Source organism: Phyllobates terribilis, unplaced genomic scaffold, assembly GCF_046119375.1.
Source record: "Phyllobates terribilis strain yellow unplaced genomic scaffold, ASM4611937v1 Scaffold_11__3_contigs__length_659146591, whole genome shotgun sequence".
NCBI classification, from domain to species: Eukaryota; Metazoa; Chordata; class Amphibia; order Anura; family Dendrobatidae; genus Phyllobates; species Phyllobates terribilis.
This window is the reverse complement of record NW_027362771.1, coordinates 258,775,790-258,801,228: the sequence shown is the minus strand read 5'-3', so window position 1 is coordinate 258,801,228 and position 25,439 is coordinate 258,775,790. Positions and strand designations below refer to the sequence as shown.

The following is a 25,439-nucleotide window of genomic DNA, read 5'->3' as shown; positions in this document are numbered from 1 at the left end:
CCTGTCCCAACTTTTTTAAGATGTGTTGTTGCACCAATTTCTTAATTAGTTATTTTTTTTTACATTTTACACAGCTTCCCAACTTTTTTGGAATTGGAGTTGTACGTGTTTTCATGTAATATCAACTTAAAGTGTAAACATTGTACTTCTTACAGGTGGTAACCACAGGGAGTCCTGTGCTTGATTTTGAAACTACACCCAATAGCTTTGATATACAGATTTACATGGAGGATGACAAAAAGACCACTGATTTGCAAGCTTTAACTGTGCAGCTCACTAATGTTAATGAGCCTCCTGTGTTTCTCGATAACCTAGCAAATCAAGGTGAGTATCAGCCATAATCAAAGTTAACGCACACATTTGCTAAAATTAAAATGTTGTCAGAAATCCATGCATGTGCAGCATGTTATGATGAAAAGGAGTATGTATTCATGGTGCAATTACTTCACTGCAGCAAATCTGTACATGTGGTATTGATACACTTTTGCTTTCTTTACCAAACTTGATATATTGTGAATGGGAAGAACATAAAACATTAAATTCTTCTTTATTGTATTCTTCATTGTATACCTTCTCAGGCTCTACACAAGGCACAACACATTAAACAAGTTTGTCTAGAGTGTGTCTTTAGAGTCAAGTCATTTATAAATAAATACATCTCTTGCATGGGGCAGATATAATTGTGCACTCACCCTAGTAGGACTTTCCTCACTCAGGATTGACAGAAGGAATGCAGATGAATACAGGAGACAGTTCAGAAATGGCTTTTTCTCACAGAGAGGCAACTGGCTTGACACTTACAGATGTTCTTTCAAGTTGCAATGGCTTGAACAGTAAGGCTGTGTGCCCACGATGCGTTTTTAATGCGCTTCTGCAGCGTTTTTGCAGCTGCGGAAACGCTGCAGAAACGCATTAAAAATGCATGGTAGAAGGGCAGCAATTTTCCCCAATGATAATCCGCATGTGCTGTGCACATGCTGCGGAAATTTCCCCTGCGGATTATCATTGCGGAAAAAAAACGCAGCATTTTCGCCGCCATTGACTTGCATTAGAACGCGCCAATTCCGCAAGACTGCATCTGTACTTGCGTAATTGGCGCGTTCTAATGTGCGGATGGTACTCGGGTGTAGAGGAGTGTCTCATCCACACCCAGGTACCATTAAAAAGCTGTAAAAAAAGAATGAAATAAAAAATAAATGTATATTTACCTTCCGGCGGCCTGCGCTGCGCTCCTCCTTGCTTCCCGGCACTTCACAGTGGATTGAAGGACCTGCGCTGACGTCAGAGTCATGTGACGGGTCACGCGACTCTGACGTCGGCAGGTCTTTCAATCCACCGCTCCGGCAGCCGGACCGAGCAAAGCAAGCCATCGCGGGCCATCGGAGGGTAAGTATACATTTATTTTTTATTTTTAACCACTCTCTCGGGTCACACTATATAAATCCATGCGGTTTGCATGGATTTATATAGTGTGACCTAGTTGTCACAAGCACTTGGAAAGCGCTTGTCAATCCGCATGCGGAAATGTCAGTGAATAACGCTCCATTTCCGCATGTCCCTGGCAGGAAAACGCATGTACAATCCGCATGCGTTTTTTTCTGCCAGGGAGATGCAGAAACGCTCAGGAAAAAATCCTGAGCATTTCTGCATCGTGGGCACATAGCCTTAGTCGGTAAACACAACAACAGTGGGATTCCACTTGCATCACTTTTATTGCCTCCTTGCACTCTTTTCAGCGGCTTTACCGTCATTTCAACACAGTTTTGTGTCAAGATTAAAGAAGACTTTTCACCACATTTTTTACTTTGAACTGGGCACACAATGTAATAGTGGCTTCAGAGAATAATGTAACAGGAGTGGTGGAATCACTGTACTGTGGTCCGAGGAGAGACTGGAGGGCTTGACAGGTTCTACACCAAGGTTGACCTTAGATGTACAGCAGCTGACCCCCCCCAAGGGACAAGAAGCTGGAACGGCCACAAAGGGAAAGTTCAGCTGGTATAAGCCGGCATGCCAGGAACCCAAGAGCGGCAGGTGCTGGTGGACATGGCTGGTAGACAGGCAGGTACTGGCTGATGCAGGCAGGTATGGATGGTATACAGGTGGGGACAGGCAGATGCTGGCGGACACGACTGGCAGACATGCAGGTACTAGCTGATGCAGGCAGGTATGGCTGGTATCCAGGTGGGTACCCCCAGGTGCAGGCAGGTCCAGCTAGTATACAGGTGGGAATAGGCAGGTACAGGTGGGTTTGGCTAGTGTACAGGTGGGCACAGGCAGGTACAGGTGGGTCCAGCTGGTATACAGGTGGGCACAAGCAGGTATGGCTGGTATACAGGTGGGAACTAGCAGGTACAGGTGGGTTCAGCTGGTATACAGGTGGGCACAGGCAGGGACGGCTGGTATACAGGTGGGCACAGGTAGGTAGCTGGTGTACAGGTGGGAACAAGCATGGACAGGCATGAACGAGATAAAAACAAGTGGGTACGGGCAGGTATGGGCAGACACCAGTGGAAACTAGTGGGCTCTGACAGGTACTGACAAACTGGGGACTTGACACCTAGCAAGAAGCAGACTAACAACATATCTCAGGCACCTTCCCCTAAATAATAAATGTCTTCCAGGTATTAGCTAGGGACACTTTAGGAAGGCTCGCTGGCCCTTTAAGAGGGAGGGAACGCGCGCCCTAAGCACAGTGCCCAGGGATCTGCGAGCTGTGTGCAGATCCCAGGCAGCAGCAGCAGGAGGAGGAGGAGCGAAATGGAGGCCGCGGCAGTGAATAAGTTGGCGTCTCTGCTGGGGGAGGGAGGAAGAGTGCAGATACGCCGGCGCTACACATAATAAAACATACATCCTATAAGAGACATGGAGTCATAAGTCTGTAATAGTAAAAAATATTCAAATTTTAATGAAACACAAATCAAATAAGTGACATAATAATGATCAGAAAAAAGTCAAAAAGAGAAAGAGAACTACTGGGCCACTATAGTCTGACAGACATGGGGGATGTGTATCCAAGAAGTATAGAAAATAATATGCATTAGATTTTCACCACTCAATGTGTGTGGTGACATAGGCCACTAATATCAATGATGACATGGTTAAAATCTTCTATCAAAGTACAATACCGTCATGTATCTCATCATAACCAAGCCAACTGATAAATAAAGTGCGTGTGCCTAGATTCTATATCTGGAAATAATCCAGATCAGATAGATCAAGTTAAATAAATATCACATGAATATCAAATGTGAAACCCAAAAAAGGAGGTATGTATCAGCATACACGCAGTTAATCATATTATATAATCACAAAAGACACAATATCAGAAGGGTAGACATCTTACCCATCCTGTACCCGTGTGGGCCAGCAGTAGCGTTTCGCATGGGCGGGCTGTAACTCTGTGTGTGGATTTATTATCCTCATTGAATCTTGTTAGATGATATTTATACTTGAGGTTTTTGTGTCTATATGTGTTGTTTGTTATTTAGCCTGTGGCTATTTTTACCTTTATATATTTATATTAAAAGTTATGTTTTAGTATTTTATACCTCATCTCAGAGCAGCGTGATGTAGGCAAAGAAAGTGGAATCCAACAATGTATCACTTAGATTGCTGGGTGCAGTGGTTCTGACACAATCAGAGTTTTTAGATTCAGAATGAATCAGAGCTGAGAAAGCTAACCCCACCCCCCACAGGCTCTCAGTGTACATAGCTATAGACAGCGGGGTGCTTATCACAGGGGGGGGGGTGTTGCTGAACTAGTCTGGCAATATTAATCTCTTAGTGCTAAATCCTTCACAATTAGTAAACAACAGCAGATACTTTGACAAGTGGCACTTCCCTGAATTCTGTGTTTCAGCCTCTATCACTTGCTGTTTTCAGATTACACAGCATAAACCTGCTGTGTAATCTGAATCCCTTTTAAAGGTGTTAGATATATGACAGACAGCCCTGATCTCCTGGTCTAACCTCCTGCATGATTATAAAGTGCTGGGACTAGAGCACAGATGACTAAACTTACCCTTTTTGTGCCTTTCGTTCCCATTAGTTATGGAATATTCTTTTGATTAAATTGTAGAAAAAAATACTAAAAAAGGAAACAGTTTACTATTACTATATTAGCAAAAATATAATTGTGAATTTCATATTCTGTAGTTGTGACAATATATATTGAAGAAGGATCTCCGAGTGGAGTCATTTTTACAACTCTAGTATCTGATCCTGAGGATGCCACAAGTGCACTAAAGGTTAGTTTTGAAAACCTTTAAAACTACACGTTAATTGTTGTACATGATTTCATTAAAGCGCACCTGTCAGCAGGCTTGTGCTCAGTAAACTACATACACTGTCAGGTGGGCGACATTACACTGATTAATATGGTACCTTGGTTGATGAAATCCAGGTGCACTTTAAATTTATACTTTCTTACAAAGTTTATATAAATCATTAGCACAAGTGAAGATAAGAAATATGTAGCAAAATTAAGAGAGAGAGAAAAGAGAAAAAGAGACAGACACACAGACAGGCGTTTGCTGCTTTTAGTGTTATTGTCTTACTGAAATGCTGGATTCAGCAACCTTGCTCATTATTTTCTGCAATGCTGCTACACACCATGTACATGTATGTGAATGACAAATATAGTAGAGCAGGATCACCTCTTTTCTCCGTGTACTGTGTATAACAGACTTTATAACAGCTAGTCTCTGCCCACTCTAAAGCTGAACTCAGAGACAACTGGCAATTATATATTGAGTTTCCAGAGAGACAACTGATGAAATGATGCAGAATACATAAATACTGTTGTGAAGGATCCACACCTCGCCTCTCGCCTTTTGTCACTATTATGTCAGGCGGATCCCGTGATATGGATCCGCACTTTGCACCAATGTGACGTTCCACACCCCTTGGGGACACGTAAGGTCAGGTTGGTACAGTTTTACACAGAAACCCCCTGTCCTCATGGGCTCAGGAAGGTACACGGAGTGAGAAGAGATGGCCCACTCAGTCACTGACGTGGCCCCATATTCACTCACACCACTGACAGGCTGAGAGGCCCCTTTCACTAGCCCCAGTGAAACAGAACCTTAACAGCCCGGTAGAGCCGCCACCAGTTCCCATTCGATATAAGCCCAGTCCATTAACGGGAATATTGGGCCAGAAACCAGCCTCAGTAGCATGAGAAATTAACCCGAAGCCCAAGGTTAATTTATATATTTAATCGTCTTAAGGGCACACAAGACAATACACTATATATACAAGGGTTATACATATATCATGGTCAGAGATGCAAATACAATAGTGCTAGGACAAAAGGTAGAAGCAGATGAATCATGTTAATTACCAGTGACATCTGACCATGTGTGCACTGGGCCTCATGGGGGCCTGAGTTCCAGCAGGATCCTCAGTCTTTCGCAGCACATTACTCGATGTGAGCCTCCCTGTTCAAAGTGGCTGCATGCATCAGAGAGACAGAGAGCCAAATGGCCATACTCTAGCTTATATCTCCCTTGGGTAACTCCCCTCTTCCTCTCTGGGTTGAACCTGAGTCCCCTCCCCATGTCCCTGGCAGATAATGACTCCAAAACTTCAGATGGGTCATAACTCTTTAATGGATGGTCCTAGGGAGGCGGTTCTGGTGTTGCCGCATCCAGCCCGGGCCCCTGCTATGTGTGAAGACTAAACACAGCTGTACTATTTGTTTCCTACCAGATATTCTAGGTATCTCCCCACCCTGTGAGGCCAGAATGAATTGGGACACTGGACGATTTGCAGTCCGGTTTGGGGATCTCTGATATGTACATGATGTACGGCTATAACGTACAATAAGCCCATATTCTCCTCATAAAATTATAGCTGACTCAGACCACATGGTATCCACATAGCAAGCAAGCCCTTTCTTCTAAGCTGAGCTTTCTCACGGTGTGATATCTGTCACTCACAGTCTTTTGACTTTTGACCCCCCCCCATTGCTAGCTGTTCTGTTACAACTGCACACTGAAAGGGTGCTTATAATCCCATGCCAAATATGATACAAATGATTGACATGGAATTATATCTCCAGTATTCTTCACAACCGTTATTCTTCATGTATAACCACATAAGGTCTTACTTTGTTTACAAATGGGGTTGAGGTGGTGCTAGCATAAAAGAACACAGACGCGCCTCATGGATGCCTGCTGCTTCTCCTCTTGTTTTATGTTTTATTAGAGAATTTGTCTTTATCCACTTATGAGTTGATTTTTCCAGTCTCCTTTTCTTCCTGAACTCATCATTCACTCTGAAAAACAGCTCAACTGACTGCTAACACAGTCAGTTGTCAAGTTACACTGCCTTTTACACTCAATAGAGAGGGAAGGGAGGAAGAGGATTAAGGACCAGAGTTAAAAAACAAGCAGAGTGAGAAACAAAAGATCATGCTGAGCTTCCTAAAAAGTCTTTTACCTCATCCCAGGGCTTAATTCATATCTACACAGTGCAGTACTGCTGTATATTTTCCTTGATGCTGCTAAGGCTTCAGCCTGTGTGCCAAATGAATAAATGAAGAGCGGGAATTAATTCCTCTATGCTATGTATAGGAGAGATCATAGTTGTTAGTCTCCTCCCATCAGCTCTTTCAATTGCAAATTAAGAGATGTAATTTGCAAAGAGGAAAACTGATGAAAATTTGGGATACAAGGAATATAATGGCCAGAGATACGGTTATTCCTCATGTACACACAGGACAGCATATTATGAAAAGTTACTTGAAAGTACAGTACTTTTTACCTCCTTCATGACAAGCGCCATACATATATGGTGCTCATTGGAAGCAGATGAATGGAGATGGCTCAAGAGCTGAGCTCCTACTTTTTTCTGGAGATGATAGCTGTGTTATTCAGCCATCATCTGTCTCAAATAGCCGCGAGAAGATCGGAGCTCCACACACGGCTGTTAATCTGTTTAATGCTGCTGTCATTCTTTGACAGCAGTATTTACATACAGTGTGCATCCCAATGGCACACTGTTATAGTTGCCTATCGCCCACCTGCAACACGATCTCGAGGTGCCAATGGGTTTCCATGACAGCCAAGGGCCTGTGGAAGACCCTCATGCGTGTCAAGATGGTGCTCCTATAAATACTATAGTATTGCTGTATATAGTGCAACCAATCAGACAATCACAGGTTGTGCCATAGGAGGACTAGCAAATACAGTAAAAAGTAAAAAAATATTTAAAAAAATAGAAAAAAATTAAAAAAAGCAGAAACATTTGAATCACACCCATTTTCCCCCATTAAAAATAAAGATCTTTAAAAAAATTAAACTTCCCAGATTTTGCAGATTGTAAGGCACAACGGATTATAGGAGGCACCCCAAATTTTGGGGTGAAAAATAGGAAAAACATTTTTTAAGATAGAATGGTGCTCCTTATAATCCGTTTTAATGGTAACTTACCTGGGGGGCGGCAGCGGTGGAGCTGGGTTATAGAAGCCAGGGTCACTGTTTCAGGAGGTTGGCGGCAGGAGTGGGGCGATGCTGCGGACCCTGTCCTCTCAGAAGGGTTGCTGATTCAGAAGGTCAGCGGCGGTGGCAAGAGTGGAACGATGCTGCGGGCCCCATCCAGTAAGAAGATATCGGCGACAGTGAGCGGAGGTCACCTCTCCCATAAATATCCCTGCGGTGTTCTTCGGGAAAATGGCTGCTGGAGGCGGCGCATGTGCAGATTGAGATTTCAGGAGTCGAGATGTTGGATGAAATCTCGTCTCCCGAGATCTCAATCTGAGCATGCGCCGCCTCCAGTGACTATTTTCCCAAAGCACACCGCAGGGATATGTACGGGACCTCCGCTCACCGGCGCTGACATCTTCTGAAAGGACGGGGCCTGCAGCATCGTCCCACTCCTGCCACCGAAATCCTGAAGCAGCGACCCTGGCTCCTGTGACCCTGCTCCTCCACTGCCACCCCCCAGGTAAGATACCGTCAGATTATAAGACGCACTCCCTTTTTCCTCCCAAATTTTGGTGGAAAAAGTACGCCCTATTATCCGAACAATATGGTATGTGGTATCACTGTGTCCATAGAAGTCCGATCTATCAAAATATAACATTTATTAACCTGATAGATAAAAACTGTAAGAGAAAAAAATCATAATGCCAGTATTGCAGTTTTTGGTTACCAAAACTAAAATAAAAATGCAAAAAGAAGCGATCAAGTGACCTCATATCTACCACAAAATGGTATAAGTAAAAACGCGAGCTTACCGTGCAAAAAAACAAACAAAAAGAAGCTCACACAGCCGCATTAACTGAAACATGAAAACATTACTGGTCTTGGAAAATGGCCACACATGCAATTTCTTTTTATGAATTGCCAAATTTTTTACACCATTTAAATAAAGAAAAAATATCCAAGTTTGGTATCGGCGTAATCATGCCGTCATATTTCCAGGTAATTTTTACTGAACAGTGAATGCCATGAAAGCAAACGTTAAAAAACTAATGCGGAATTATGTTGTGTTTTTTTTGCAATTTCAACTCAGTTGGAATATTTTCCCTATTTTCCAGTACATTATATGGTAAAATGAATGGTGTCTTTCAAAAGTAGAACTTGTTTCATAAAAAAACATATGGCTATGCAAGTGGAAAAATAAAAAACTTATGGTCCTTGAAAGAAGGGGAGGAAAAAACATTAAAAATTGTCCGTTCCTTAATGTATTAAACTATGTATGTCAAAGTAATGGACAACCACATTAGGCAAACAGTATGGTATTTTGTATTGCTGAATAGTAAATGGTCTGTATAGTGTGCAAACTAATATGACTTGCATATGTGACACTGACAGCTGCTAACTCTAATATATTTTGCAGTTCTCACTGATACCCACCTCAGCTCCATTCACAATCTCTCCACCTGGTGTAATACAGTCGACAAAAACATTTGACTACGAGACTGATCCACAAAGGTAAAGCTCAATAATTATGCACCCTAATAGCAGCAGATGGCTATCTGATCTTGTCCGCACAATAATAAATTCCATCCATATGACCACTGAGACATGCATACATCTCCTAGAAGGGGGCTGGCTGAGTTATTGGAAACAAAAACCTCACTGCTCTAGTAATGTGCTGACAATGGAAAATAATTAGCAGGCCATACAACTTACTAATTAAAGACCATAAATGTATATTTTTGTTGCTTAAAACCCAATTAAGAAGGTACATTACCAAGAGCAGTAATGTAGTGATCTGTACTACAAATATTTTAATGTATGTTATATTAATATACAGTACAGATCAAAAGTTTGGACACACCTTCTCATTTAAAGATTTTTCTGTATTTTCATGACTTTGAAAATTGTACATTCACACTGAAGGCATCAAAACTATGAATTAACACATGTGGAATTATATACTTAACAAAAAAGTGTGAAACAACTGAAAATATGTCATATTTTAGGTTCTTCAAAGTAGCCACCTTTTGCTTTGATGACAGCTTTGCACACTCTTGGCATTCTCTTGATGAGCTTCACGAGGTAGTCACAGGAAATGGTTTTCACTTCACAGGTGTGCCCTGTCAGGTTTAATAAGTGGGATTTATTGCCTTATAAATGGGGTTGGGACCATCAGTCGTGTTGTGCAGAAGTTAAGTGGATACACCGCTGACAGTCCTACTGAATAGACTATTAGAATTTGTATTATGGAAAGAAAAAAGCAGCTAAGTAAAGAAAAATGAGTGGCCATCATTACTTTAAGAAATGAAGGTCAGTCAGTCCGAAAAATTGGGCAAACTTTGAAAGTGTCCCCAAGTGAAGTTGCAAAAACCATCAAGCGCTACAAAGAAACTGGCTCACATGAGAACCGCCCCAGGAAAGGAAGACCAAGAGTCACCTCTGCTTCTGAAGATAAGTTTATCCGAGTCACCAGCCTCAAAAATCGCAGGTTAACAGCAGCTCAGATTAGAGACCAGGTCAATGCCACACAGAGTTCTAGCAGCAGACACATCTCTACAACAACTGTTAAGAGGAGACTTTGTGCAGCAGGCCTTCATGGTAAAATAGCTGCTAGGAAACCACTGCTAAGGACAGGCAACAAGCAGAAGAGACATGTCTGGGCTAAAGAACACAAGGAATAGACATTAGACCAGTGGAAATCTGTGCTTTGGTCTGATGAGTCCAAATTTGAGATCTTTGGTTCCAACCACCGTGTCTTTGTGAGACGCAGAAAAGGTGAACGGATGGACTCTACATGCCTGGTTGCCACTGTGAAGCATGGAGGAGGAGGTGTGATGGTGTGGGGGAGCTTTGCTGGTGACACTGTTGGGGATTTATTCAAAATTGAAGGCATACTGAACCAGCATGTCTACCACAGCATCTTGCAGCTGCATGCTATTCCATCCAGTTTGTGTTTAGTTGGACCATCATTTATTTTTCAACAGGACAATGACCCCAAACACACCTCCAGGCTGTGTAAGGGGCATTTGACCAAGAAGGAGAGTGATGGGGTGCTACGCCAGGTGACCTGGCCTCCACAGTCACCAGACCTGAACCCAATCAGTGTGAATGTACAATTTTCATAGTCATGAAAATACAGAAAAATCTTTAAATGAGAAGGTGTGTCCAAACTTTTGGTCTGTACTGTATATACCCACATATATATATTACTAAATATATATATATACTGTATATATATATATATATATATATATATATATATATATATATGTAGCACCCTGGGGGTTCTGTTGCTACAGAGGTATTGCATCTCTTCCAGACGTGCGATATCTCACTCTCAGGTAAGGATGGAGTGTGGACCAGGACCCCGACACCTGCATGCATTACACCACATTTTCGGGGGGAAGGGCGACCGATATGCTCCAAGTAGAGCACGACAGTCCCTGTCCCTGGCTGGAGTGGGGGGAGGGAACACCGAGGAAGGGGGAACCCTGTAGTGCAGGAGCAGGGAGGAAGCAGTTTCTGAGTGCAACTAGAGGGAGGTACAAAAGGTGGGCACCATCTTAATTCAGAGAGAAGTCGGTTCAGTGGAGTCAGAGAGAGGATGTGACAGAGCAGGACTCTGCGGAGCTCTGCTCCGGACACGGGTCTTGCCTGTGAGACCCAGTCAGCACTGAAAGGAGGGAGAGAGAGTAGGGGAGAAGAGATGAAGAAGAGTGGAGGAGGCTCCAGGAACACTGAGGAAAGAAGGGACCCCAGGAGTGTGGACCGGCTGGTAGCCACCATACGCCCGCATCTACCTGAGTAGTGGGGTCAGGCCAAGGGGGAGACCGGTCCCCGAAACTAGTGGAGGCGGGGAACTACCCTCAACTAGAAACCAGAGGCTGTGACATTTTATATGGTGCAGCCCCTCGCTACACCCGCTAGGAAGGCACCACATAGGGTCAGGGAAACTGGCGCCGAAGTTTACCCAGAGAAGGCATGAGGCAGCCGGACAGAAGCGTGGTCACTGGTGGGGTATGACAGGCCAGAGGAAGGACACGAGATGGGGGTCCTGCGAAGCGCTCCAAAATTATCTGAGAGTTGGCCGAGCCCCCTCACCTGGTGAACATGGTGCGACGCGGGAAGTTACAGCCGGCCGGAGTAACGTGGAGTAACGAACTGTGAGTAAAGATCCTGGACTGCATTACAGAGACGCTGAGTTATTATTCCCGTGCACCATCACCCCCATCATTCACCTACACTGCCCTGGGGCTACACTCTTCCCGTGAGGAGTTATACCATCCCTGTGCTGCTCACCAACATCAGCCCCAGCAGTTTGCCCTGCAGCGGCGGTTCATCCTGACCGCAATCCACGGGTGGCGTAGTCGGACATTTGAAAATAATGAAAACCATATCAATAGACTGCCACTGGTTTGACCACCCTCAGCCACGGGACCGGGTCATCGCCACGGTGACTACAACCCCCAGCATCCCACCAAAGGCCCGGTTCCGGGTTCCCCACGTGGCCCAGGCGGCGAGTCATATACAGTACAGACCAAAAGTTTGGACACAACTTCTCATTTAAAGATTTTTCTGTATTTTCATGACTTTGAAAATTGTACCTTCACACTGAAGGCATCAAAACTATGAATTAACAAATGTGGTATTATATACTTAACAAAAAAGTGTGAAACAACTGAAAATATGTCATATTTTAGGTTCTTCAAAGTAGCCACCTTGTGCTTTGATGACAGCTTTGCACACTCTTGGCATTCTCTTGAAGAGCTTCACGAGGTAGTCACAGGAAATGGTTTTCACTTCACAGGTGTGCCCTATCAGGTTTAATAAGTGGGATTTCTTGCCTTATAAATGGGGTTGGGACCATCAGTTGTGTTGTGCAGAAGTTAAGTGGATACACCGCTGACAGTCCTACTGAATAGACTATTAGAATTTGTATTATGGAAAGAAAAAAGCAGCTAAGTAAAGAAAAACGAGTGGCCATCATTACTTTAAGAAATGAAGGTCAGTCAGTCCGAAAAATTGGGCAAACTTTGAAAGTGTCCCCAAGTGCAGTTGCAAAAACCATCAAGCGCTACAAAGAAACTGGCTCACATGAGAACCGCCCCAGGAAAGGAAAACCAAGAGTCACCTCTGCTTCTGAGGATAAGTTTATCCGAGTCACCAGCCTCAAAAATCGCAGGTTAACAGCAGCTCAGATTAGAGACCAGGTCAATGCCACACAGAATTCTAGCAGCAGACACATCTCTACAACAACTGTTAAGAGGAGACTTTGTGCAGCAGGCCTTCATGGTAAAATAGCTGCTAGGAAACCACTGCTAAGGACAGGCAACAAGCAGAAGAGACATGTCTGGGCTAAAGAACACAAGGAATAGACATTAGACCAGTGGAAATCTGTGCTTTGGTCTGATGAGTCCAAATTTGAGATCTTTGGTTCCAACCACCGTGTCTTTGTGAGACGCAGAAAAGGTGAACGGATGGACTCTACATGCCTGGTTGCCACCGTGAAGCATGGAGGAGGAGGTGTGATGGTGTGGGGGAGCTTTGCTGGTGACACTGTTGGGGATTTATTCAAAATTGAAGGCATACTGAACCAGCATGTCTACCACAGCATCTTGCAGCTGCATGCTATTCCATCCAGTTTGTGTTTAGTTGGACCATCATTTATTTTTCAACAGGACAATGACCCCAAACACACCTCCAGGCTGTGTAAGGGGTATTTGACCAAGAAGGAGAGTGATGGGGTGCTACGCCAGGTGACCTGGCCTCCACAGTCACCAGACCTGAACCCAATCGAGATGGTTTGGGGTGAGCTGGACCGCAGAGTGAAGGCAAAAGGGCCAACAAGTGCTAAGCATCTCTGGGAACTCCTTCAAGATTGTTGGAAGACCATTTCCGGTGACTACCTCTTGAAGCTCCTCAAGAGAATGCCAAGAGTGTGCAAAGCAGTCATCAAAGCAAAAGGTGGCTACTTTGAAGAACCTAGAATATAAGACATATTTTCAGTTGTTTCACACTTTTTTGTTAAGTATATAATTCCACATGTGTTAATTCATAGTTTTGATGCCTTCAGTGTGAATGTACAATTTTCATAGTCATGAAAATACAGAAAAATCTTTAAATGAGGTGTGTCCAAACTTTTGGTCTGTACTGTATGTATGTATGTAGACTGCTCAAAAAAATAAAGGGAACACTCAAATAACACATCCTTGATCTGAATGAATTAAATATTCTCATTGAATACTTTGTTCTGTGCAAACTTGAATGTGCTGACAACAAAATCACACAAAAATCCTCAATGCAAATCAAATTTATTAAACAATGGAGGCCTGGATTTGGAGTTAACCCCAAAATTAAAGTGGAAAAACACACTACAGGCTGATCCAACTTTGATGTAATGTCCTTAAAACAAGTCAAAATGAGGCTCAGTATTGTGTGTGGCTTCCACGTGCCTGTATGACCTCCCTACAATGCCTGGGCTGCTCCTGATGAGGTTGCTGATGGTCTCCTGTGGGATCTGCTCCCAGACCTGGACTAAAGCATCCACCAACTCCTGGACAGTCTGTGGGGCAACGTGACGTTGATGGATGGAGCGAGACATGATGCCCCAGATGTGCTCAATCGGATTCAGGAGTGGGGAACGGGCGGGCTAGTACATAGCTTCAATGCCTTCATCTTGCAGGAACTGCTGACACACTCCAGCCACATGAGGTCTGTCATTGTCCTGCATTAGGAGGAACCCAGGGCCAACCGCACCAGCAAATGGTCTCACAAGGGGTCTGAGGATCTCATCTCGGTACCTAATGGCAGTCAGGCTACCTCTGGGAAGCACATGGAGGGCTGTGCGGCCCTCCAAGGAAATGCCACCCCACACCATTACTGACCCACTGCCAAACCAGTCATGCTGTAGGATGTTTCAGGCAGCAGATCGCTCTCCACGGCATCTCCAGACTCTGTCACGTATGTCACATGTGATCAGTGTGAACCTGCTTTCATCTGTGAAGAGCCAGGGCGCCAGTAGCGACTTTGCCAATCCTGGTGTTCTGTGGCAAATGCCAAGCGTCCTGCACGGTGTTGGGCTGTGAGCACAACCCCCATCTGTGGACGTTGGGCCCCCATACCACCCTCATGGAGTCGATTTCTAAACGTTTGTGCAGACACATGCACATTTGTGGCCTTGTGGAGGTCATTTTGCGGGGCTCTGGCAGTGCTCCTCCTGTTCCTCCTTGCACAAAGGCGGAGGTCGCGGTCCTGCTGCTGGGTTGTTGCCCTCCTACAGCCCCCTCCACGTCTCCTGGTGTACTGGCCTGTCTCCTGGTAGAGCCTCCAGTCTCTGGACACTACGCTGACAGACACAGCAAACCTTCTTGCCACAGCTCACATTGATGCGCCATCTTGGATGAGCTGCACTATCTGAGCAACTTCTGTGGGTTGTAGAGTCCGTCTCATGCTAGCACGAGTGTGAAAGCACAACCAACATTCAAAAGTGACCAAAACATCAGCCAGAAAGCATTGGTACTGAGATGTAGTCTGTGGTCCCCACCTGCAGAACCACTCCTTTATTGAGTGTATATTGATAATTGCCAATAATTTCCATCTATTGTCTATTCCATTTACACAACAGCATGTGAAATTGATTGTCAATCAGTGTTGCTTCCAAAGTGGACAGTTTGATTTCACAGAAGTTTGATTTACTTGGAGTTATATTCTGTTGTTTAAGTGTTCCCTTTTTTTTGAGCAGTGTATGTATGTATGTATATATATATATATATATATATATATATTAATTATATATACTGTATATATATTTTTATTATACTTTATATTTTAGGGCCCAGGGACTAAAGAAATAATAAATACTACAGGCATTCATTTTTGAGGAGGTTAGGTTATGGGGACAAGTTACATACTCTAAACACAGGTTGGATAGGCTATGTCATGATTTTTCAGAGGAAAATTGGTTAGTATTGCAGTAGTAGCATTGTGAATGAATTTTTAGCAATTCTCATCGATGAGTAGTGATAAAAAACAATTGCATTGTAAATTGACCTGCAGTGTGGATGTTTAATCTGCAGCATGCCAATTTACAATGAGCTTTGAGACCATTGTGAGAAAAGCACGGTATAACTGTTTGTTGTTGCTGCTGCATATTTTCAGTGCAGGGGTGAATTGTAATGGGTAAAATCTGAGGCAATCTGCAGCATCTACACAATAAATTTTTTAACAAGAAATAACCCATGATCTGGATATCTGTGGCTGTTACTCATCTGCACATTACTCCTATGTTGGAGAAGTTAAAACTAGAAGCAACTTTACAGTCTATGATTAGTACCTTGAAAACATGCTGATTGATAATTATTGCTCTAAGGAAATTAACTTTAAAGACTTAGAAGCCCAAAAGGGAGTTGGTGTATGTATAGGTTTATCTGAAAATAAAGAAGTCAATTTGTGCAAAAAAAAAAAAAACACAGACCAAAGCTAATAATATTTTATTTTCCTTTCATCAGTTATTCACTTATTTTGAAAGTAACAGATTCAGGAGGGTTGTCTGTAAATGGAAGCTTGGAAGTCAGGATTACAAACATCAATGATGAAACACCATACTTTACTATGTATGTACAAAGATCAATGATGTAACACCATGCTTTACTATGTCTCTACTATGTATGTAGGTTGATTTTAGCTGGATGTTTTAATGTCAATAGATAGAAATCCGTCTTACTTTGAGTACATTTTATTCATAGGATTCTACGAGTAAATTGAAAAGACTGTTGAATTTAGTAATATGAAAACGTCGTTTGTTACATCATAACGTTGCATCCAATAAATGATGCATCATACCATACCTATTAGCCTAATAGCTGCCAGTTTCTGGAATTATCATAGACCGACAACTCAGAACAATGCTCAGTTGTCTTGCAACAGCCACCACCATTGCAATTCCTGCTATAAGGCTGTCACAAGGGAAATGTTCCTATAATAAGTTTTACCATATTGTATCAAGTTTAGAATTATTTGTTTGTAGTCCATGTAGTCATTGCTTCTAATGTAAAAAAATGGTCACCACAAGTTTGTCTACCCCTCTAACATAGAATTTTCATACAGTATGTGACCATTTTTACATTTTGGTGAACTGATCAATATCTCATTACTTCTTTATCTAGCTATTGCATTCTAGTTCTAAAAAAGTTAAAGCTAAAATTTTGTGTGGAACTATAAGAGTTTATATGACGATCAATGGTTTTCTACCATAATCAAGAATTTAGATAATGTTCTAATGTACAATATATGTATCTAGTAATTACTATTGCAATGTTGAAAAAATTGTAGATAACTTCAGTTGCCATCTCCTTCAAACTAATTAAAGACTAATAAAAGTGAAATTTATTTTATTTTAGGACAACTACAACATTTACTATTCCTGAGGAGCAGGACCCAGGGTACCCAGTTGGCACAATAACTGCTAAGGATCCTGATGACGCTGGATTTATAAGCAAATTGTACTATAGCATCAATACACCAAACCAGTACTTCTCAATTAATCAATGTATGATGATTATAGTCACACTGTATACTTATATTGACTTTATAACTTATTATTACCAAATACTCTATGTATACATTAAAGTTATTATATAGATTATTGCATTAGTAGCAGAGTATGATCATTCAGCAATGTTATACTCCAATCATTCAATTCTTTTAAAGGGAACCTATCAGCAAAAACTGATATCAACCTGCAGCCGTAGTGCTAATCTGCAGGTTAATAGCATTCTAAATATATGTGGCTTTCTAATTGGATGTGCAGCTGCAGGGAGAAAATTAAGCTATATTCTTCCTGAAGCCACTCAATTTCAGTTATTGTGGCAGCGCCGGGGGCTGTGAACTGTCAGCGCTCTCTATGGAGTGAGAGCGCTATAATCATGCTCACTGGCATCCTGCTTCGCAAACAAGTTGAGGAGCTGGTTGTCAGTCAAGGAGCAAATGAAGTGAGCACACTCTCTGTGTACTGAGCGCTTTCTGTTCACACCATCCCGCATCACCTATTTTACTGGAAGCAAATGGTATATGGCAGAAAGATGTGTAATCTGTCATTTCTGTGTAGTGGAGATGCAGAGACATTAAATGATTATTGCAGGTCTACCCATAAGATTGAAGTTGATTGCCAAGAATCCCGGGTGATAGATACTGTGTGATCAGCTGATCCTTAAAGTTTCCTTCTAACAAATAGGGATTTTCTAAAGAATCCCTTTACATTTTTCTTTATAATCTGACTGTCTCTGATGGCAACAAGGTTGATGCAGCCTTTTCTCTTATAGGAAAATAATAGAATTTTAGAGTAAGTCTCAATAATGCAATTTTTATTCATCTGGCGCCTCATTGTAGAGCTCTAGTCTTATTTTCATAATTTATGCTTTATCTGTGTCTAAGTTTGCGTTTCTCTAGATTTATTTCAAAGAGATTAAAATAAAAAGGGTGGTAGATCAAACCTATTAACATATAATTTTTTACAGACATTTTCTTTTTGAATTATTTGCTTTACATTTTAGTGACTGGAGTGATTCAGGTAGCCAAGAGAATAGATGTTGATGTTGATTTTGGAACCCTCAGAACTATAGCGCTAGAAATCAAAGTCAGTGACCTTCCAAGTGCTGGGCACTCAAACCTCACAACTATAACCATAACTATTCAGGATATAAATGATAATCCTCCAACGTGCACCCAGTATACATTCAGGTATGAAGCAATCTATATTATAGCCTATCATCTCCTATTCACATTTGTCTTTCATAATATATTTGATGTTGATTATATATTTGCCTATTAACCAACACCAGTCCAAAACAAGGAAGAAATACAATGTTCAGACAATGTTTAAAAGCAAGAATATCTTAACACATTACCAAGCATAATCTGATGGGCTTCATACTTTCCCATATCATTTTATTACAGAAATAAAAGTGATTGTAAAGTGAAAACAAGTTATTACCTATCCACGGGAAAGGTGATAACTTGTTGATCGTTAGGCGTCCTACTGCTAAGACTCACACCAATCTGCAGAATGGAGCGGCAGGGCTTGGCTTGGCTGTGCTTGGCTTTTTCTGAAACCCCATAGAGAACGAATGGAGCGGCAGTGCGCATGCTCGACCGCTGCTTCAGTCACTCTCTGTCTGGCTGCCGAGTGATGCGTTCAGCTTTATCCAGAGGCCCCATAGAGAACAAACGGTGCTGCAGTTGGAAATTTGACCTGCCACCCCATTTTGTGATGAGGATTAAAGTGTCCTTTCAGAGATAAAAATTCCCCATTCTGCCGATTGGTACTGGTCCCAGAAGTCGGATCTCTACTGATCAGTAAGTTATTACCTATCCTGGAGATAGCTCATAACTTGTTTTCACCGTACAACTCCTTTAAGCAAATTTGCAAGTTTTAATTTCTATTTCTATCTGCCTCAATTTTCCTGCTATCCCTAATTTCTTTTTTTTGCTTATTTCTCATTGCCAAGGAGACCATTGCTGACTAAAAGTGGTGGCCAAACGTGCTGTGCTTACAAGATCTTTCCACTTGATCTTGTGAGTACTGCACTGAGACCGGACGGGATTATTTTAGTATGCTGTAATCAGCACTAGTCACATAGTGGAATCATGAGTGCACAGTTAATGTCAGCAGCGAGACCACCAGAGCACACCAACCAGAAATTCGGTAGCCTGGGAAGCGGTGATCGCCTGAAGATACATCAAGGGAACCTTTTAAAATTGGTTACTGATATGCTATATATTCATTTTTTATAGTCAGTTTCATTTTTCTTAATGTAAATTTTTTATATTTTTTTCTCTACATAACAATTGGGTGGCCAATATCTATCTATCTATCTATCTATCTATCTATCTATCTATCTATCTATCTATCTATCTATCTATCTATCTATCTATCTATCTATCTATCTATCTATCTCTCACTTTTCATTGTAATCCTGTTTCTGATGATAATGGGATGACAACCTGACAGTGATCAGTACAGGGCAGGAAGTATTAGTGTCAAATGAGGCCAATGGTCGGAGAGAAAACTGTGTGACTCTCAGAATGAGATTTGAGGATTTTTTTTCCATATATAAATAGTGAAAGGATAAATGAAAGCTCATTCTAATACTAAACATATTTTTTAAGATTTTTTTTAAAGAATAGGTCTCTTTCTAATGACACATTCGTTTTAAAATACTTTTTTATTATAGAAAATGTTATTTAGCCGTACTATTGTGTATATCCCATTCCAATGCAACATAATTGAATGTTTTACAGCACATCAGTACCTGAAACTCAAGTAAACGGCTCACTCATTGTGGATCTTAGCGGTTTTTGCAGCGACAATGATGTTGACCCCATAAACAAAGCATTCAACTTTACTGGACTTTCTGGGCTTGGGAGCAATGAACTATTCCAAGTCATTCCAGCAGGATCTGGAAAATTAGTGGTTGGTGTTTTTTTTTTATGTATTTCTCTGGTACATAAAAGCACGTGGCAACTAATTTGCCATCATTATAGGGGGCAAGAGAGTTGGCACCCAGCATTTCTAAACTCCTGAAAGGGGAATTATTTATCCTCTAGTGAGCATCTCGGTCTTAAAGGTTGTCCCACAGTTTTACCAAAAACGGAACTAAGAAATAGCAGAATTTAAACAATTTGACAGAAGAGATCATTTTATAAATTTATATTTATTGCTAAATATTCTTCAGGTGTAGACAAGTTATTTTTTTCCGATAGAACAATAAGCACAGGACATACTGCTTGTGAATTAGTTGATGGCTGTTTGTGTGTTTGGAACACTGATAATTACTTTTATTTTTTATCCTTAATATAATCTATCTCATTAGTAACTGTATACTCTTTGTTTAGCTGACAGGTGATTTGAACTTTGAAGATCCCAATAATATAGCTGCAGGCAATGAATATAGTTTAACAATTGAGGTGGAGGACATAGCTCCTCCAAATTACAAGCGTAAGTAATGTGATTTTCTGGGCAGAGTATATTTTCTGTATAATCTGCAACACAATCCATGCTCTGCTTCTTCTTTATTTTCAGAGAAAATCTATGTGTATATCAAAACAACTCCAGTCAATGAATTTTCTCCAGTATTCAACAGTTCCTCTTATGTGTTCAATGTGTCCGAGCTTTCTCCACGTAAGTATCTCAGTACTGCTGCTCTACATAAAATATAGTATAGTGAACTTAGGCTAGTTCCATATTTGCATTTGATCCTCTGTTAGGAGGCTCTGTTGTAAGTTCTGTCATTTTTACTAGAAGAAAAAGTGCACCCCACTATAGTTAATGGGGTCTGTTTGGCGCTGCTACTGTTAGTCATGTGACGGGTCCATTTCCTTTAATAGTTCTGTTCTCTATTCCCTTAAAGGGTTATACAGGACATTTTTTTTTTTTTAACTATGGGCCAAAAAATAACAGGCATGTAGTTGACAGACCTAACTACCTGCCTGTTCTACCCGACGCCGGCTCAGAGCGGTCACATGCCAGCGATTCAGCTGCTCAGCGTCAACAAAGTAGCTCTTATTCTTTTGGGCTACACTGTCAACGGGGCGTGACAGCCGTTGTCAACCAGCTCCTTGCAGTTAGGCAGCAGGGAGCTGGCTGTTAATCATCATGATGTCAGCAGTCACGCCCTGTCAACAGAGCAGACCAGATGAGAAGCTGTGACGTCAGCAGAAGCCGCTGAATCGTGGGCAGGAGCAGTCTGTGACCGCTCTTTCCTGAGATCGGCGGTGAACAGAACAGTTAGGTAGTTAGCAACTATCTGCCTGTTAGTTCTTAGGCCCATAGTACAAAAAAATAATAGTCCTGGATAACTCCTTCAACAGAACAAAAAAGTGAACCCCAAATGCTAGTGTGAATTTGGACTAACTGCATAATAATAAAAGCCAGAGATACTCACTGAACTGAATGGTGTGTCTTCCCTGACACAGACTATTTTCAGCTTCCTACATTCTGCAGATGGATTTACAAACCATCGGCTTGTACAATAACTTAATAATTGTCATTTATGTTATTTTGTTTCCTAACTTAAAACTATAAGTTGATCAAAGGTGAACATTGCTAAAAATTCATTGCTAAAAATTGGACAAGCACTTAATAATATAACGAAAACTTTACAATATACACTACCGTTCAAAGGTTTGGGGTCACTAGTCCAGACATTGACAAGGTTAGAAATAATGATTTTTATTTGAAAGAATAATTTTCTCTTTCAAACTTTGCTTTCGTCAAAGAATGCCCCCTTACAGCAATTACAGCATTGCAGACCTTTGGCATTCTAGCTGTTAATTTGCTGAGGTAATCTTGGGAAATTTCCCCCCATGCTTCCTGAAGCCCCTCCCACAAGTTGGATTGGCTTGATGGGCAAATTTTTTTTAACAATAGTTAGCTCACGGAAATATACCTTTACCATGCGTTATTTATAAGATATTAGTTTAGAAAACAGAGTTTAGTAATATAAATAAAAAAAGAAATAGAAAAAAATCAAAGAAAAAGGGCAAATAAAAACATGCATAACAAGGTAGCCAGTGCACTTGTCCCATGCTTATAAATTATGGCCAACAGTCCATTGAGAGAGATGGGCTGCCAATAGAGGTGCAATCTTCAAAAATATGAGGCTACAAAATGCAATAGGGATCCAAAATCACACTCAAATAAGCATGATAGGCTATAAATATCCTGGAGATCAAAGGAAGTACCTAGCGATAGTATATTGACTAATATTGCCATATACACCAAAAATTCCCTAATTCCCTACATACAGTGGGTACGGAAAGTATTCAGACCCCTTTAAATTTTTCACTCTTTGTTTCATTGCAGCCATTTGGTAAATTCTAAAAAGTTCATTTTTTTCTCATTAAAGTACACTCTGCACCCCATCTTGACTGAAAAAAATCAGAAATATAGAAATTTTTGCAAATTTATTAAAAAAGAAAAACTGAAATATCACATGGTCATAAATATTCAGCCCCTTTGCTCGGTATTGAGTAGAAGCACCCTTTTGAGCTAGTACAGCCATGAGTCTTCTTGGGAATGATGCAACAAGTTTTTCACACCTGGATTTGGGGATCCTCTGCCATTCTTCCTTGCAGATCCTCTCCAGTTCTGTCAGGTTGGGATGGTGAACATTGGTGGACAGCCATTTTCAGGTCTCTCCAGAGATGCTCAATTGGGTTTAGGTCAGGGCTCTGGCTGGGCCAGTCAAGAACGTTCACAGAGTTGTTCTGAAGTCACTCCTTTGTTATTTTAGCTGTGTGCTAGGGTCATTATCTTGTTGGAAGGTGAACCTTCGGCCAAGTCTGAGGACCAGAGCAATCTGGAAGAGATTTTCATCCAGGATATCTCTGTACTTGGCCGCATTAATGTTTCCTTCAATTGCAACCAGTCGTCCTGTCCCAGCAGCTGAAAAACACCCCCATAGCATGATGCTGCCACCACCATATTTCACTGTTGGGATTGTATTGGGCAGGTGATGAGCAGTGCCTGGTTTTCTCCACACATACCGCTTAGAATTATCACCAAAAAGATCTATCTTTGTCTCATCAGACAAGAGAATCTTATTTCTCATAGTCTGGGAGTCCTTCATGTGTTTTTGAGCAAACTCTATGTGGGCTTTCATATGTCTTGTACTGAGGAGAGGCTTCCGTCGGGCCACTCTGCCATAAAGGCCCGACTGGTGGAGGGCTGCAGTGATAGTTGACTTTGTGGAACTTTCTCCCATCTCCCTACTGCATCTCTGAAGCTCAGCCACAGTGATCTTGGGGTTCTTCTTTACCTCTCTCACCAAGGCTCCTCTCCCACGATTGCTCAGTTTGGCTGGACTGCCAGGTCTAGGAAGACTTCTGATGGTCCCAAACTTCTTCCATTTAAGGATTATGGAGGCCACTGTGCTCTTAGGAACCTTGAGTAATGCAGAAATTATTTTGTAGCCTTGGCCAGATCTGTGCCTTGCCACAATTCTGTCTCTGAGCTCCTTGGGCAGTTCCTTTGAGCTTATGATTCTCAATTGGTCTGACATACACTTTGAGCTGTGAGGTCTTATATAGGCAGGTGTGTGCCTTTCCAAATCAAGTCCTATCAGTTTAATTAAACACAACTGGACTCAAATGAAGGAGTACAACCATCTCAAGGAAGATCACAAGGAAATGGACAGCATGTGACTTAAATATCAGTGCCTGAGCAAAGGGTCTGAATACTTATGACCATGTGACATTTCAGTTTTTCTTTTTAAATTTGCAAAAGTTTCTACATTTCTGTTTGGGTTTTTTTTTTCAGCCAAGATGGGGTGCAGAGTGTACTTTAATGAGAAAAAAAATGAACTTTTTAGAATTTTCCAAATGGCTGCAATGAAACAAAGAGTGAAAAATTTAAAGGGGTCTGAATACTTTCCGTACCCACTGTATATTATCCCTATATACACTCCTATCTTACCATGGAGGTTGGCAACCTAAAAAGCACAAATGGTGCAACCCCGTTCTTTAGGCTGGCCCTGGTATAGCCTGATGTGCCCTACATATCCCTTAAATCCATAACATAAGCCGTCAAAAATTCTAAAAAGTGTCAGATTGGAAAATACCCCAAATATTGAGTATTCATATATAAGAAAAGATACATCTCAAAATAAGTACACATCTAACGGAAAGCACCCCTAATAATAAGTGTATATATAAGTAATAGAGCTATATATACAGTACAGACCAAAAGTTTGGACACACCTTCTCATTTAAAGATTTTTCTGTATTTTCATGACTATGAAAAATTGTACATTCACACTGAAGGCATCAAAACTATGAATTAACACATGTGGAATTATATACTTAACAAAAAAGTGTGAAAGAACTGAAAATATGTCTTATATTCTAGGTTCTTCAAAGTAGCCACCTTTTGCTTTGATGACTGCTTTGCACACTCTTGGCATTCTATTGATGAGCTTCAAGAGGTAGTCACCGGAAATGGTCTTCCAAGAATCTTGAAGGAGTTCCCAGAGATGCTTAGCACTTGTTGGCCCTTTTGCCTTCACTCTGCGGTCCAGCTCACCCAAAACCATCTCGATTGGGTTCAGGTCTGGTGACTGTGAAGGCCTGGTCATCTGGCATAGCACCCCATCACTCTCCCTCTTGGTCAAATAGCCCTTACACAGCCTGGAGGTGTGTTTGGGGTCATTGTCCTGTTGAAAAATAAATGATGGTCCAACTAAACGCAAACCGGATGGAATAGCAAGCCGCTGCAAGATGCTGTGGTAGCCATGCTGGTTCAGTATACCTTCAATTTTGAATAAATCCCCAAGAGTGTCACCAGCAAAGCACCCCCACACCATCACACCTCCTCCTCCATGCTTCACGGTGGGAACCAGGCATGTAGAGTCCATCCGTTCCCCTTTTCTGCGTCGCGCAAAGACACGGTGCTTGGAACCAAAGATCTCAAATTTGGACTCATCAGACCAAAGCACAGATTTCCACTTGTCTAATGTCCATTCCTTGTGTTCTTTAGCCTAAACAAGCCTCTTCTGCTTGTTGTCTGTCCTTAGCAGTGGTTTCCTAGCAGCTATTTTACCATGAAGGCCTGCTGCACAAAGTCTCCTCTTAACAGTTGTTGTAGAGATGTGTCTGCTGCTAGAACTCTGTGTGGCATTGACCTGGTCTCTAATCTGAGCTGCTGTTAACCTGCGATTTCTGAGGCTGGTGACTCGGATAAACTTATCCTCAGAAGCAGAGGTGACTCTTGGTCTTCCTTTCCTGGGGCGGTCCTCATGTGAGCCAGTTTCTTTGTTGGTTTTTTCAACTGCACTTGGGGACACTTTCAAAGTTTGCCCAATTTTTCGGACTGACTGACCTTCATTTCTTAATGTAATGATGGCCACTCGTTTTTCTTTACTTAGCTGCTTTTTTCTTGCCATAATACAAATTCTAACAGTCTATTCAGTAGGACTATCAGCTGTGTATCCACCTGACTTCAGCACAACACAACTG

At 41.7% G+C, this 25,439-nt stretch overlaps 1 protein-coding gene across 1 annotated transcript in view; it reads left to right on the top strand.

Moving 5' to 3' along the window:
• Window positions 1-25,439, top strand: part of CDHR3 (cadherin related family member 3) — a 98,460-nt gene that overhangs the window by 37,135 nt on the left and 35,886 nt on the right. Inside the window, exons 3-11 of the mRNA XM_073652227.1 lie at window positions 156-324; window positions 4,159-4,250; window positions 8,848-8,942; window positions 15,938-16,042; window positions 16,829-16,977; window positions 17,981-18,167; window positions 19,728-19,899; window positions 20,322-20,424; window positions 20,509-20,607. Coding sequence (XP_073508328.1) covers window positions 156-324; window positions 4,159-4,250; window positions 8,848-8,942; window positions 15,938-16,042; window positions 16,829-16,977; window positions 17,981-18,167; window positions 19,728-19,899; window positions 20,322-20,424; window positions 20,509-20,607 — 1,171 coding nt within the window. The remainder of the gene's footprint in view (window positions 1-155; window positions 325-4,158; window positions 4,251-8,847; window positions 8,943-15,937; window positions 16,043-16,828; window positions 16,978-17,980; window positions 18,168-19,727; window positions 19,900-20,321; window positions 20,425-20,508; window positions 20,608-25,439) is intronic.